Source organism: Fusarium oxysporum, genomic scaffold (assembly GCF_000149955.1).
Source record: "Fusarium oxysporum f. sp. lycopersici 4287 supercont2.30 genomic scaffold, whole genome shotgun sequence".
Classification (NCBI taxonomy): Eukaryota; Fungi; Ascomycota; class Sordariomycetes; order Hypocreales; family Nectriaceae; genus Fusarium; species Fusarium oxysporum.
The window spans coordinates 592,371-608,244 of NW_017264845.1; the positions used below are offsets into that span (position 1 = coordinate 592,371).

Genomic DNA, 15,874 nt, shown 5'->3' on the forward strand with positions numbered 1-15,874 from the left:
GCCGGATAAAATAATCTCCTTCCTCATGGCCGCCTCCCTGGCTTTCGCGTATGCCCGAACAAAGTTGACTTTGTCAACCGGCGCAGAATCGGTCACACTAGCCAGTTTTTGGAGTTCTTTCCGATACGCACCTTTGATGACATTAAAAATTCCATTATCTAACGGTTGCAAACCATGGGAACAATGTGCGGGTAGGTAGCAGCAGTAGACGTTATTCAGGAAGCACGTCGCCATCCACTCGTTCTACGGTAACTGCTCGTTAACGACCCTATAGCAGGCGACTCCGCAGCGAAAACACCAAAATACTCACCTGTGCACGGCTACCATGACCGCCAAGGATAATAAGTCTCGCATCCGATGCATCACGAGGCTCCGTTTGAGGTAGATAAACGTCTTTCAACCACTCGAGAGCAATATGGTTGCCGGTCCAGCCGTTCGGGGATGTGATGTAGTGCCAGTCCGCTATTAATTCGAATTCGTTAAGGAACCACTGTTTCTGCAGCTCTTTCCCTTTAAAGATAATTCTCGGTTTCAAAGCACGGCCAGTTGCGGTGATAGCCTCCATAAACGAAGTCCAGGTGCGCGACTGAACGCCTTTTAATAACGCCTTCTTCTTCGGGTTGGAACTCCCAATTATGAGGTTGTCCAAGCCTTATGGACAACTAATCAGTTATGGCGTACAAAAGACCATAGGGAACTTATAGAGGTCTTACCGAAACCCGCCATTATGCCGCCCTCGTCCACGTTAACCGCATTCTCGGGCTTGATCCAGCCATGCTCGTTCTCCCGGATATCGAAGTACCAATTGACAGCTTTCGGAGTAAACCCGTCAAACCTGGCGGCTTCCTGGCGCTTTCCAAGCTTGTTAGATAGTTTTGAATGACGCTTGATGAACCTGGTAGTCCAGTTTTACCCAGTGGCTTGTTATCTCCCTGTTGACGGAGGAGGCCTTCGACGCAGCTTCGAAGTTGGCTATGTGTGAGAGCGTAGCCCAAGGATAAGACACCACGTAAAAAAAAAAAAATACACCACAGTTTTTCTTTTTTTTCTTCTTTTGCGAATGGCTTCATTATGCCAAAATGTGGTGCAAATAAAATGGTAGGATTTGTAGGGAGCGGTGATCTTTTGTGCTAAGCTTCAAGTTGTGTAAATTTCTGAGCGGTGGGGGATTGTAATCTAGTCTATCGCAGCCCCTCTATATTCAGAATTGTCACATCCAACAGACAAAAGGGTCGTACATTTGATGAAACCGGAAGGAAGGCCTTCCAGCAGTTCAGACTGGCAGTTCAGACTGGCAGCCCGGAAGTCCGGACTTCCCATCAGTTGGTATCACATACGTCTCCCAAAAAGCAAGTTCTTCAACATAATAGTCACCGGGGACCAAAATTTCTTATATATAAGAAACCGACCTATTTCCACTTATTAGATGGAGAAATCAAGAGCTTCTGTCCGTGTAGCCGAGATCCATTAGAAATTGACAAGAATCTTAAGGTAAAAAAAAGTCTTCTGAGTAGCTGCTGCATTTTCTAGGACGACTTATCGGCAGACTCTTCATCGCCTCGATCCATTATCTATACCATCAAGCCATCGCCATAGCATCCGAAACTTCGTCCGTACCGAAGACACCCTCTTCCGCCCCCAACTCGGACTTGCGTATTGTGAGATGCTAAAGCGATATCACACTGTGCTGAAGTGCTAAAGTGATATCTATCCCTGTGAATATATATCACACTCCTTTTTAGCTAAACCTGATATCACGATGGCTAAAATGCTATCGCCCGTGAATACCACTGCAGCACCCTTAACTGATAAGACCATCTAATCTTATCTACCTTTGTTGGATCTACTGTAATTAGCTTTTACATCTCTACTGGCCTGTGTCATCGTGCACGTCTAGACCATCGAGACGCACAACGGGACATCAGCTGATCCGGAATCTACATTCTCTGGTGGTCGACGTACTCTCTCCTGGGATAGAGACCAAATGACTGGCGAGAATCTTGAGAAGGTTGAATGTATAGGTAACTGGCTGAGTCAAGGGTATATACAGAAGGCTGTTCATGGTGGTAAGGGTGTAATTACTGATACGGGTTTTGATAGTGTCGGCGATGAAGACTCTGATGTTAATTTAGATTGATTTGAGGATGTCTGACAGTATAGGTGCTAAGGTTCTATAGTAATATCCCTCGTGCTAGAGTCCTAGGGTGATACCCTAGCACATGTTTTGCGTATATGTGAATATAAATATGAATATCACTTTAGTACGTGATATCACAATACGCATATCCGCACTCATCCACGGCTAAACAGGAGCCCGGAAGGAAGAGGGAGGCTGACACTCGTTGTGTGTGAAGATACCACTTCTCACAAGCTTGGAATACCCTCGGAAGGTCTGTAGCCTCAGTGGCGTGGTCACTGATGCGGAGATATCGCTGGAGCAGCCAAATTTGCGTAGGGTCATGAACTTGATGATTGCGTGCAGGGGGGCATGAACACCTGGCCTAGGGGCATTCCAACGGCTTCGGATTGACTTTTCTCTATGAATTCCTAGGTAAATTAGGATTCCGATCCATTCGTACACTTCTGGAGAGGCAAGACTGACCTGCTGAAAGGCTATGCCAACTAAAGGGCTACTTTCTACAGAGCCGCGTTTAGGACATACTACGTCGCTTTCAACTCTGAGATTAGTAAAAATCTATTCTACCTTCACCTAAGTAGCTTTCCACGCAATGATAGACTTGACATGAAACTTGCCGGTCTCTCTCTAGAGGATTAGAACTGTATCTTCTTTGCCAAATACAGCCAATGATTTACTATCAGTCATCTAGAATAGTATTGTGATATCTCATGTGATCTCCAGACTGATTTGAGTCAAAGCCTGCTTGTAAATGTTCAATCTTTGCTACAAGGAATTTCAGACCAAACTCGTTTGAGGCTTGAAATAAAAACCACCTACCAGCTACAACACACTGCTGGGCTGCTGGGACTGCTGACCTCGATCGAGACTAAAGTCAGAGATAACTCTGGCAAGAGCATTGGTAAAGTCAGACCTAGCTCAATCAGATCTCAATACAAAATAGTATCCACGTATCACTTGGTCCATAGCCTGGGTTCAACTCAGCTTGGCCTAAAAAGTCGCCAGTGTTTTTTCATCGTTCTGGAAGTGACTTTGGTACCAGTTAGCCCTGAAGCTGGCCAAAACTGGGATATTTGACGCGGTTTGGAAGTATATCCATATACCGGTGCTGTTTCCTTGATTCTACTTCTCGTTCTATGTCTCATTTACAAGAATAGGTTCGTTCGGGACTATTGATAGGTTGTAGCCTGTAGTCGGGAAACCCTCATCTATTCTGATGAAAAATGGATCCCTGGCAGCCCGTTGTAGCCTCAAGCTTGGCTTCAATCCACGAAAGTCGGCATCCTCTCGCGGTGTTCCCCCTCGTATCTTTGGCCACGGCTGGCATCCTTACCCGTGATGTGATGTTCAGGTGTTCGAATCGAGTCCCACGAGTTGAGATGTCTGACTGAATTGTGAAATGTGGGAAATCCCAATCGAGTGAGGACCGATTCAACCGGAGCTTTGAGCAGTGGAGCAGAAGCTGCCGTCATTATCAGACATTCCTCCATTCGACACCACAAGAACAAAGGCATGGTAGCTCGGAAGATATCAGGAGAGTCAATGTCAAATGTCTTCATATAAACGATTTTCAACACAGTAGTGATGGTAGCAAAAACGCTTAATCCCATCAAAACAGACACAAGACAGCGTTCTACGACACTTCTGCTCAGTTTCCAGATAAGAAAGATTGGCAGAATGGTCAGCACCAAGTCACTAAACATGCTGGCTCCTTGAATAAGTCAATAGGTAGATATTCAGAGCAGGAAGAACAGGGAAGCCTACCAACGAAGACGTAGCCAATTACCCAGACTTTCTGTGTAGGCATACATTTCGCATCAACAACTGGTTCCCACATGGCTCGCACCGGGCGGCACTCAAGTAGCTGAAAAGTCTCGCTTGCAGCAAGCGCAACTATTTGAAATCCCATAATGAACCAGAGAGCCATCTTCCATGACCTCGACATGGAGAAAGAGTGTAATAAGCATGCGATAGAAAGTCTGGCGAAAGTTGACGCCCACAGTCCTGTGATCATGACTCCAAATAGACATTTAAGGATGGCGATACTGCTTGCTGGACTGATGTATTCATTGTGACGTCCAAAGCCGTTGGCGACAGCCGCTGCAAAGAGCGAATAGGTGATTATTTCTGCAACCTGACCAGTTAATTAGGCGTCAATTGCATTTTCGCGTCCATGCCTTACCACTGCAATCGTAATAAGGTAGTCTGAAGCGTGTAGCTTGTATGCGGGGATAATGCGAGTGTACATCCTGAGGATAAAGATAACTAGACCGAGAGAGAAGAAGGGAGTGATAACGGTTAAGGCGCGTACCCCGGTGGAGTCGTCATTGGGAGCTTGTCCGCCCATGGCCGACCGACGAGTTGGTTGACTGCCTCAATTTTCGGGCAAGTGCCAAGTTTGCTGTTCCTGGTTGCGTAGTGTAATACGTCTTGATCTCGGCATCTGCAGCGAGCGACGTAAGACGAGCGGGTCTGACGTTCCGCATGCTGTAGGCTAGCCTTGTCGACGTGCACCGGACGATGAAGCAGCAGCAGAGATACATATAGGCTCTAGACATGTTGGAGTCTTGAGGGAGATTATGGAACGCTATGCCCGCACACTAAATGCGCCACTTGACGATCAAAATGCGGATCGTCTTGGTGTCAACGACCCATCAGGTTGCTGCAGCCGTTTCGGGAGGTAACTACGAGGCGAATAATCGAATATTGTTAGTGGCGATTGTCTATTAACGGCTACGGTACCTACTTGCTGGATTTCGCTGGTTTTATCTGCGACTCGTGAGCATTATGCTACAGCATTCCAAACCTAAGGGCAACTAGAAAACGACGTCAGGCCTTTACCTAAGGAAACGAACATAGCACTTTTCGATGAGAATTCCAGTTTGCTCCTCTGTCAGATGAGTCACGCAAGGCGGTGATTACCGTTCTATTTGCTTTTTTTTGTGCCCCTCTTTTTCCAAAGCTACGTAAGCGGCGTAGAGACATAGCCAATTGTCGTGACGACCTGTCATATCCGGGTATACCTGTGCCGGTCCCGAGGTTCCGCTACTGCCTAGTCCTGACGGATACATCCGTGCGTCACTGGCTAACGAGTGTTGGAAGAATTGATGGTTCCCCCTCAACTTCAGGTTCAACGTTCAAGATTTAAGTTAAAGTTTGATGTCCTAAAACTCAGATCGTAGGACTGTCATCTAGGACTCTAGGACTCAAGTCCTAAAAGGAATCAGTCGAAGATATAAGGCCCCAAAGGTCCTTCGACTGCAAGGAGTTAATAACAATAAGTTGTTAACTGCACTCAGCATCCCTGTGTGATTCAACAACATTGAACGGCTCCTATGAGATCCGCTTTGAGACGCCTTCTCAGAGCCGTGAGCATTTGCCCGGCGAGGCTGAATATCCGCTCTGGCTCGGATGACATGGCCGGGACTGAAAAGAAATGAATCGCTATCTACGACGTGGATACTGGCGCCTTCGGAGAAGCCAGTACCATGCGGTATCTAATGCAGGATATCAAGTTAACCCTAACGGCCATGGAGTTTAAGGTCATATTGGTGTGGATGACCGGAATGGGAAAGGTCGAGGAGGGCCAGGTCGATAAAATGCCTATTATAGCAGATTTCTCCTATCAGTACTAATTAAAGTGCTTCGCTTACTCAAGCGTGATATCGCCATTTAAGGACTTCGAGTCTACTTATAAAACATATATTCGGATTAGCCTCGATAGTTGCCTATTCTAATATAGGGAAAGCTTTATGATCAGCCAAGGAGGAATAGTTTCTCCTGCTGCATTACTTATACCGATAATATGCAAGTTTCTTAGTCTGCAGGAGAGAGAACCTTTGCTTAAGTCTTCTTCTTTATATATATAATAAGGCACTACACTCGCTCTCATAAGATTCCTACTCTAACTCCCCGCTTAGTTAGTATTCTAATACTTAGAAGCGCCGATCTGAAGCTTCGTAGTAACTTCAGCAAGTTGCCGGGGTCACTGCTTTATATCCTCAACGCCTGCTTCCTCGTGAGCCACGCGAGACTGCTCCTTCGCCTTCAGGAACTCTATATCAAGCTCAGGATGGTCATCACGGAAGCGGCGGTACCATAGCTTATGCATAGGCTTCGCGTCAGAACTTCTGCGAAGTCGCAAAGTTATTACTACTTCTCATTGTTGAATTTGTTGGTGATGGATTCGACATGTATCTTAAGAGTACCGAGAGTAGGAAAGCTTAATCGTGTCTGGTTTGGGTCATTCCATACATCAGCGAGCCGGTTTTCGAGCTATATACTTCGTCGAGGTCAACGGCATTTACAGCTTCTAGCTTCTTCACGATCCATTGAATTGTCACACTAGAGGAGCGGTGATAACAAATCTCGGCATCACGAGGAGAAAGAGATCCATTTTGGCCGTTAGGAGTGTCATAATATAAGCCTCTTTGATGCCGGAAGCGTGACTAAACGACTGCTTAAGCAGCATCGAGATTTGCATCTGAAGGCATAATGAATTTAGCAAAAAAAAAAAAAAAAAAAAAAAAAAAAACCCATCTTTTCACTGACTTTTATCCAGATTTTCGCTGTTTTCACATACAAAAAGGCATAAGAGGACGCGATCATGTGCGGGGTCTGTCTCGCACTTTTTACCCTGTCTCATACTTTAGTGGCCACTTAGCTTGCTTAGTTGGCTCGCCCCGCACGAGTCAAACGCACAGCCGAAGAACCCTCACTCGAGGGCAAACGTCACAGGCCATACGACCAGTGACAATGCTAGAACTAACAACGGAAGATGCTTGTCGCTGTGGATTCCGACTCATAAGGATGTAAGGGTTCCTTGTACCGAGGAGGATGAGTAACAGGGAGGAGCCGGTTGGCTCGGCCAGATGAACTGTAGCTCAGATCTAATCCGATTTAGGATCTGCAGGGAGCTTGCTTCTGTAGCATTGACATTACATATGTATGGAGGTAGTGGGCTGCGGCACAGGCTCAACTGGACAGGGATGAGCTTGCAGCATGCAGGGCTCAACTACGCCACCGGAAGATTCTCATGTCAGTCAGGTATTCGGCTCAGGGGGGATACAGGAGGGTGCTCGAGGACTGTTTGAGAATCCACCGCATCGCCTGTTGTGTAGCATGATGTTGCAGCTGAGAATTATGCAGGTTGTAAATGAGCCTTTTTTTGTCGCGTGCTAAAGTCCTAATTCCAGTACGCTATCAGCCCTGGAGTAATAAGGGAGTAAAGAGCGCTAAATTGGCGCATTGGCACTAAACTTCGGGCTCTGGCAGTGGCGATCCGGATAGTTCCGTCCTGCGATAGGTGTGGCGGACAAAAAGGGGATCGTCTCCTTCTTTTCCCTTTTTGTCTCCGGTGACTGTTGGATAAAGTTTGATCACATTCAGCCGTTCAAACTCAGTTTACTGGTCGACAGGCTGATCCCTCACAAATCGTGAATCATAGCAACGTCAGCGAGATCTTCCAGTTCAATCTGGTAGATAACCGACTCAAATCTCACGCCCAGAGATGCACACGCACGTACACCATCATGCAGAAGAACTCGATAACTGGACCCTGAAAGAAATGTCTCACACGTGCAGTACTGCAATGCAGTCGGCACTCGGAGAGCCCTCATTCACATGTCCACCGGGTGGGCCATGGCGGATGCCAAGACCTGCAGGCGCATTAGGCACTGCACTGTGGATATTATTGCACTTCTGTTAGCATCGGCTATAACCTGAAGAGACAGACCTGAGCGTTTCATATGTTCATTGTCACTAACTTAACCGCAGATGCGTTAGAGGATTTTGCCTGGCCAATTTAGGCGCGGGCCATCTACCAACGTGCATCACTGGTCAGGGGTAAGCCCTTGGGCTCTTCGTAAGGGGTTCTTACGATGTGCCTGAACCGTCGGAGTAGCAATGATAAAGACAAGGGAGCCGATAACTCAAGATGGTAGCTGTGAAAGTCCTCGATCAAATGGGTAGTTGGTCCGACTCGAGATGAATCAAGTCAGCGACAGATAATTACGCTGAGTATTATCTCCTCTGCGGGGAGTGGACACCCGCAACTGAGTAGCTGAGTCAGGGGTCCCCTCTTCCTAGCCTGGTTTGTGTTCTAGCACAGCGGACGCTTATTGGACACCTGTCAAAAACCCGTGGTTCCAGCGTCTTGAAAGATGGCTCGTCCACACCATTGAAAGATCGATAGGCCTCCCTGCCCCCCTCTCTCATACCTGCTTCCTTGCTTATTATGCTGCCTCCTGGCCGTGTTCCCCATCCTCCCAAGCTCTGGGGCCCGTCTGCACGTCCTTCCCTCGTCCATCATGGATACCAAGTTCGAGCTACCTTCGAATCCTAACGAGAACGGAGCAGCGAATATGCTTACTGCCACCGTATTTATCATTACATTATCTACCATTGCTGTGTTGGCTCGTTTGTATGTGCGAGTTTTTGTCATTCGCAACACTGGCTGGGATGTAGGTTTACGACCCAACACCTCCACTCCGCTTGATGTCGTTTTTCTTTTTTCTTTTTCTTTTTTCTTTTTCACGTTCATGTTCCCTTTTCTTGCTTTTGTCTTCTATAAGATTTCTTAAAGGATATGACTGATATAATCTACGTATATAGGATGGCTTCATGATCTTGAGTATGGCCTTGGCTTGGGCAGGTCAAAGTGTCATCTTCGGACAGCTTGCCAACGGCGCCGGACGACATATTGGCGATGTTGACCCAGATATTTACATGAAGGGAATGAAGCTCAACTTCATAAGTCAACCAATATACCTTATAGCTATATGTGTGGTCAAACTGTCAGTTGGATGCGCTTTGTTGCGAATCGCTTCTACAAAGTTCTACCGGTGGTTGATCCTCTCTATTATGGGATTTATGGCTTTTTACACGATCGGCTGCTTTTTCGTAAGCCATTCCCCTATCTTCATCCAATTATTTCAAACCACTGATATCTTACACCGCAGACCATCATATTACGATGTTCGGATATCCGCGTCCTTTGGGACAACAGCATACCCTCGACGTGCTGGCCGCAGAAGACATTACAGGGTCTTTCGTACACAAACGCTGCGCTCAACATCATAACCGATCTTCTCTTCGCCATCGTCATTCCAACGCCGATGCTGTGGAACCTCAACGTTCACCTCCGCACTCGACTAACGCTCATTGGTATCCTAGGTCTAGGTGTCTTTGCCTGCGCCGCCGCCTTTGTCAAGTTGAGTTACGTTACCAACTATGGTAAACTAGGTGACTGGCTATGGGACTCTCGCAACATCACCATCTGGACCAGTATTGAGCTCAACGTTGGTATCATCGCTGCTAGCTTGCCGTGTCTAAGACCGCTCTTCAGACGCTTCCTCGGCAGCACATATGGCAAGAGCTCCAAGAAGACGCCGACCGCAGGCGCCACAAACTATGGTCGTGGCACATTTCACAGCGGCAACAATTGGCATGCCTTGTCGAGTGGTCGTAGAGGCGATGACGAGACAAGCAGCCAGAAGGCCATCAACACCGATATTCAGGAGTATGAGCTTCGAGACCGGATAGCCAGTCCGCCCGCGGTCATGAACAGGACGACGATTCTAACGGATGTTGAAGGGAGGTCAAGTGATGAAAGTATAGGCCATGCCGGATACAGCGGTCAATACCCGACGGGTATCACTAAAACAATGACAACAATGGTCGAGGTTACCAAGACGGGTTCTTCATCAAACTGAGGGTCTATTATTTTCTGTTTCTCAATACCTTTAATATTAATTGCCCGCCCAACGGCCGACAAGTTTTATGGTGTTATTTATGGATGCATGACAGGGCATTGGTGCACAGAGGATTCACTTCTACCAGAACGGAAAATCTAAGACGGCCGAAGACTTTTACATAGCTTTACGAGAGAGTATTATAGCCTCCAGGCACCTCCTAAAAATGAAAATAGTTGGATATAACGGTCCCAACTGAAAAGATAATCATCCCTAGGATAAGGCGACGACGTGTTTGGTTCCGGAGCACCAAATGCAGCCGTGACCATAGCACCATTGATTGACCGGTGACCATGCATTGCCAGCCGGCAACAATCAATATGCAAGCTAGGTAGCCCAATAACGGGGACCTGAAATATTTAATGAGAAAGCCCGCACAATACAGGGGAATGCCCAAAGTCGCGATGAGGACGGTCCAAAAGTATAACCCGACGCAGCGTTTGAACGTTTCCCAGATGAGGAAATTGAGCCCAATAGCATTATATAAGGAAATTGCGAGAAAGACGATAATGATGGTCAGGGATGCGTGGGAGTCGCCGTCAGAATCGAACTGAAGCCGCCAACATTCATCGCCATTGCCATCGGTGGTTGCCCAGAAAGGGAAAAAAAAAAAAAAAAAAAAAAAGAAAAAACACAATATCGAGGGTTTATCCAAACACAAAGGGAGCTGAAAGTTTGGCATCTGTCTGAAAACAGGAAGGCGAAGCATAGAACATACAATCTTCGATTGCTAATACAGGGAGAATGCCGACAGTTATAAGTCAAGTGCCCTGGTTTTGCCCTTGTGCACGTTGATGTCGTACGCTGAAAGCTCGAGCCAGAGCTTAAATTTCCTTTGAACCAAGTTCTTCGGGACTTGCCAACTACTAACCTTAAAGTGGCTTGATCTACGGGGCCCACCGCACGCAGGGCTCTGACTCGTAGGGGTCCAGGCCTTGTCTTCAAGCTTTGGCTGGCGGAAGCCCGGAAGCGCGCAATCCTGGACTGCCGGTAAGCCAAGCGCCGGGGAGATTAACAATGTGCATCCGGTTCCAAAAGCTGAAGAGCTGGGGTTCGCGGGACCACGGAAACGCCAAAGTGCCAGGCAATTTCCCGACTCGTTTCCCGGCCAGGCCAAGCCGGACTGCGGAGAGAGGCAAGCTATTTGAGATGAATGTGATGTTAATATCGAGCTGAACCCCCAGAGCCAAACAAGATATGCAACTGGTAGTGGCTCTAATGAGGGGAAAGGTTCCAATCTTCAAAGGACTCCGATTGAACCATGTCTTGGTACCATTGACTCTTCTTTCGTGAAGTCCTTAGAGATCTTTAGCACAGCCGTAGCAGCACTTAAAGCTTCCTTTTGATCTCGTTTCTTTCTGTTTCTTTTTTGAATTCTCAGATCCTTGTCTATCTATTGGCCGAGCTGGCCAGCACAGCGCTCATTTGCGGGGGAATCGCTAGCAGGGTAACTAAAACTGCGAGAACAAGGGCATGGAACACACGACAGCCATATCGTTTTTCCTCCCTCGCCCATTTCCATGGACATTTGACCCTCCTAATGCTGACCTAGCCCGAAGCTGAGCTTTGGCGGGCTCCAAGCTTGAGCCACACACGCTTACAGTCTAGCTCACCTTTTAGTAAAATTGGCCGCGCTTTTGTGATAGTTAATGACAGATGACAGCGCTGTCATCAGTCTCGTGTCTTCATCAGGAATCATATCATTTCTTTCCCAAGACTTCCGCGGAGCTAGAATTCTCTGCGAGTCCACGACGCCAGGGCGCCGGGTGTCTCAATTAATGCGCTAAGATAGGTTCAGGTTCAATTCGTTCGTGGTCGCCATTCCACAGCAGCCATGCCCCGTAACGGGGTTTTGGCTGACGATCGAAGCGCCCCAAATGTTACAGAGTACAGATGCAAGTACCTTGTCATGGGCCTGCGATCGGCTGTTGGGGTAGTGAGAGATGCGTAATGTGGCGCCGAGATATGGTTTTGAAGGGATCTGAGATGCACAGTTCTTCAAGACCTTGAGCACGTTAGCGTCTGAGTTAAGTCGAATATTCCACATTGAAAGGACAGACAGAAGAAATATGATGTCAAAAGGATAGCATCTTGCAGCTTGAGCATCGCGTCCAGGAAAGTATTTATTATGGTTTTCTCCGAGCCCCCTACCGTAGGTTGGTTCTGAATTAGCCTCAAGCCACGTTGAAATATTTTGACGGCCTTGGCTCCGTAGACGCTGATAGGCTGATTGTGCACGGACAAGCCAAGATATCCTCTTTTCCACCTCTCACTGCTGGAGCATCTAGAGCTAAACTTGAATATGATACGGTACCGCAGTACGCTGGCTGTTTGGGTTTGCACCACCATTGGTGGGTTTATTGCCTCATTGAAAGCTTCCCTTGTGTGTAGTCTCTTTCTTGTTTTGCCCGGTCTGGTCCTATTCCCTCCGTGATGTGATGTGTTGTCCTGACCAATACCTGACCAATCCACCTCCCTCAGTTGATGTCTTGTCTTCCAATCACATCAATTGGGGGCGCTCCACGAATAGTAGGCTTCGGACGCCAGTCCGTCACTATATAGCCAATAGCAGCTTAATTTTTGAGGCGATCCCCTTATGCAATCTCGCCCCATCTCGAGCTTCTCCCCCCACGCTTCCAATGCTTTTCTCTGGCCAACAACCATTATCATGCAGTACCCACCTGCCGGTCATACCCACCTACCGGTCAGCGGAAAAAAAAAACCCCCATACATAATGCACTTTTTTAACCTCATGGGAAAACCGTAATAAATATAGTAAAAATAAGTTTATCTCTACAATTCAGATCAAATTAAATCTATTTTAATCTTTTCTAGGCCGTTTAACCTCACGGCCGGTGCGGGTGCGTACGACACCTAATTCTTCCTTCCCTGAATTTGACCTCTCATCCTCTTCCATCCCTCCCACCTCGATCACATCCTCAACAACATCCGCCCTTTCAATTGCTTCGTTTGGCTCTAAAATAGTGTCACCAGCCGCTAGAGCCTTTGCCAGGGTCATGAATTTCTTATTGGGGTTCGGTATCGCTTTTCTCTTCTTGCCTCTGCTCAACCGGCCAACTTCCTCCTCCAGACTGGCTATTCTGGTGCTGAGAGAGGCGATCTTGACTCTTGAGCTTCAAACCCTTTTAATATCACAGAATGCCGCCTTCTGGTAGAGGGGCTCTTGTTCTTCCCCAGGTCTCTGATGTGACGGCTGGTCTTTGGCGTATTATCAGAGTCGACTTGCCCGCCTCTGTGGCTGTCTGATCCAGGCGTCGTTTCCTTCTTGTCTGGTTGGATTTCGGCATGTATGGGCGCTTTCCATCGTGAAATCGGCCAGTTCCTAGTTACTCTCCAGCCTGAGAGGATGTTTTTCTTCGTCATGCCCACTTCCCTGGCTTTGGCATAGGCCTTGATGAAGTTGACCTTGTCCACGGGCGCAGAATCCGTCAGGCTTGCCAGCTTTTGGAGCTCTTTTCGATATGCAGCCTTGGATGCGTTGAAAACACCATTATCCAGTGGCTGTAGGCCATGAGAGCAATGTGAAGGCAGGTAACAGCAATACACGTTATTCAAAAAACACGTGGCCATCCACTCATCCTGGATTTCAGTCAGCGGTATTTCTGATCGAGAACAGGTAGACACCCACAGATACATGGCTCCCATGGCCATCTAATATGATGAGCCTTGCATCAGACTCATCTGCTGGCTGGGTTTGGGGCAGATAAACCTGTTTGAGCCACTCGAGCGCGATATGGTTGTCGGTCCAGCCGCTATCGGACGTGATATAATACCAGTCGGCGATCTTGTTAAACTCATCAATAAACACTGCTTCTGAAGTTCTTTGCCCTTGAAGACAATTCCCAGCTTTATAAGACGGCCATCTGCAGTGACGGCTTCGATAAAACTAGTCCAAGTGCGGGACTGCGAGCCTTTGAGGAAGGCCTTCCTCCTGGGATCGCTACTGCCAATTACCAAGGAATCCAAACCTAGATTTGCAATTTATCGGTAAGTCTTGTATCAGAGGTGGTCAGTACTCACCAAATCCAGCCATGATACCGCCTTCGTCAACATTAACCGTGTTCTCAGGCTTGATCCAGCCATATTCGCTCTCCCGGATATCAAAGTACCAATTGACGGCCATTGGGGTAAAAGAATTAAACCTTGCAGCTTCCTGGCGTTTTCCTACCTTCGTATCGATCTCTGGATGGCGTTTAATAAATCTGGCTAGCCAGTGTACACCGATAGGCCTTTCCCGGCCCTGCTGTCTCAACAGGGCAGCTACCGCGGCGCAAACTTGACTGTGGGAAGGAGCATAGCCCAAGGCCTCTTGTCGAAGTATCCATGTAACTAATCTAGCCTCTTGGGATTTGTATAACAGCTAGGCAGGTTGGGTGACCTCGGGCTTTGACGGTAGGCCTCTTAATCAGTCAGACAGAGTGGTTTGGGGCATTCCATGCTTCTGGGCGGCCTGGTGCTGCGAGACGTGATTATCTGTAACATCCAATATAGCTTCAATGACATCATTCCCTGTATAAGACTGTTGAGGCATTTTCAAGGCGATTAAAGAAAGCTGTTATAGATAAAATTTTGATGAAACTTTGGGGAGGCTGGGTGATGAAGGAGACATTTTGAGAAACTTTACATTAGTGCCATGCGACCAAACTGCTTGTATAAAATACAAATGAACATTCCAATATGAAACAGCATGAAACTCTCAGTACGACACAATCTGTTCCATGTAAATAACTTCAATTTTGGCCAAGCACTGTGCAAGTGAAGTTGGACATTTTGTATGGGGAAATTCTTTTTTCGCTGACCGGTAGGTGGATATGACCGGCAGGTGGGTACCGCATGGTAAAGGCATCTCATAGTCGTTAGTAATATTCTTATAGTCCTTAACCAAGATGTATCTACCATCATTTATGCAAAGTTGTTGGCAATGCGGCGAGGTTGCTAAAGGTGTACAGATGCTTAAGACAGTTGATGTAGTGGTTTTTGCATCTGGTGACCAAGTGTGCTCGGCTGAACTTGTCTCTGCAATATTCAACTCAGGGGTTAAAGTGATAATTGCCGCTTGAAGTTTTCTTCTTAGCTCATTACCTTTATATCCAGAATCTTGTCGAGTGGGATCCAAGCTGGTGTCTTGGAAGTCGGTAGTGAAGACTATCAGACGTTAGTAGGGGTCGTTAAGATCTAAAGTATAGGTTATCCTAACCAGTGTCAGGATTTTCAGAGGTAGGCAACCAGTAATCCCACCATTCTTCTGTCGTGGGAAAATCAGGATAAGGATTTTTATCTCCATTCGTGATAGTCACTGGAATATATTTCTCGCCAGTCCGAGAATATCTATGGCCAGCAACTAAGGATGGTGGAAGGAGACTGCTCGTCGGAGCGAGTGTAGAGCGTCCCGACGAGCGCTTTTGTTGTCTCTGCTTGGCTTGCTCAGGATGATAAGGCTTAAATTTGAGGTCCATCTTGAATGAATGAATGACGGAGTCCTTGTGTAAATGAATAAGGCACTTGATAATCACAAAGCAAAGAATTTGTGAGAAGTCTAAGAGGTTGAAAGGCTAGGTTAGAAGGAGACCGTCCATTTATACACGAAGCCCAGCCTCCTACCCCGTCGCGCTATTAGAAAAGCGGGAAGCAGATAAGCTGAAAAGTGCACCTCGGGCAACACAATTATGCCGAGATGAAACTTCATTTGGAGCTTGTCGGATGTCTTGAATCATGGGATTGGTCCCCGCCCTTCTTGTTGCCAGTCTGTTGGTCAGATGTTATCCCAGTAAAGGATCGTATAACCGCCTTGGCTTCGTTGGCGTATACAACACAAGGCCAAAGAAGATCAGGAGGCCAAGAGCAGGCATAATACGAAGTCAGAAATGATCAAGAGGCCATCTGAATAACTCCTCATTGGCGAGATCAACCGGAAGCGAGCCCATACGAACGCTTATGCAGCTTAATGGCCTTGACCATTACAGCT

The 15,874-nt window shown here is 47.2% G+C and overlaps 5 protein-coding genes across 5 annotated transcripts; 2 read left to right on the forward strand and 3 right to left on the reverse strand.

The window, feature by feature from the left end:
• Window positions 1-3,399: 3,399 nt before the first annotated feature.
• On the reverse strand, window positions 3,400-4,484 carry FOXG_16065 (uncharacterized protein; the record flags this gene model as incomplete). The annotated part of the gene is made up of 3 exons (XM_018396147.1): window positions 3,400-3,848; window positions 3,902-4,271; window positions 4,320-4,484. 3 exons carry the CDS (start codon window positions 4,482-4,484, stop codon window positions 3,400-3,402), a joined length of 984 nt encoding a protein of 327 aa, XP_018256455.1.
• Window positions 4,462-4,695, reverse strand: FOXG_16066 (uncharacterized protein; the record flags this gene model as incomplete). Its single annotated transcript, XM_018396148.1, has 1 exon — window positions 4,462-4,695. The coding sequence occupies one exon, from the start codon at window positions 4,693-4,695 to the stop codon at window positions 4,462-4,464; it is 234 nt and encodes a 77-aa protein (XP_018256456.1).
• Window positions 4,696-5,637: 942 nt separating this feature from the next.
• FOXG_22225 (uncharacterized protein) lies at window positions 5,638-5,772 on the forward strand (the record flags this gene model as incomplete). The annotated part of the gene is made up of 1 exon (XM_018402624.1): window positions 5,638-5,772. One exon carries the CDS (start codon window positions 5,638-5,640, stop codon window positions 5,770-5,772), a length of 135 nt encoding a protein of 44 aa, XP_018256457.1.
• Window positions 5,773-6,122: 350 nt separating this feature from the next.
• FOXG_22226 (uncharacterized protein) lies at window positions 6,123-6,248 on the reverse strand (the record flags this gene model as incomplete). Its single annotated transcript, XM_018402625.1, has 1 exon — window positions 6,123-6,248. One exon carries the CDS (start codon window positions 6,246-6,248, stop codon window positions 6,123-6,125), a length of 126 nt encoding a protein of 41 aa, XP_018256458.1.
• A 2,197-nt stretch (window positions 6,249-8,445) lies between these two features.
• FOXG_16067 (uncharacterized protein) lies at window positions 8,446-9,849 on the forward strand (the record flags this gene model as incomplete). The annotated part of the gene is made up of 3 exons (XM_018396149.1): window positions 8,446-8,598; window positions 8,750-9,037; window positions 9,097-9,849. 3 exons carry the CDS (start codon window positions 8,446-8,448, stop codon window positions 9,847-9,849), a joined length of 1,194 nt encoding a protein of 397 aa, XP_018256459.1.
• Between the last annotated feature and the right edge of the window lie 6,025 nt (window positions 9,850-15,874).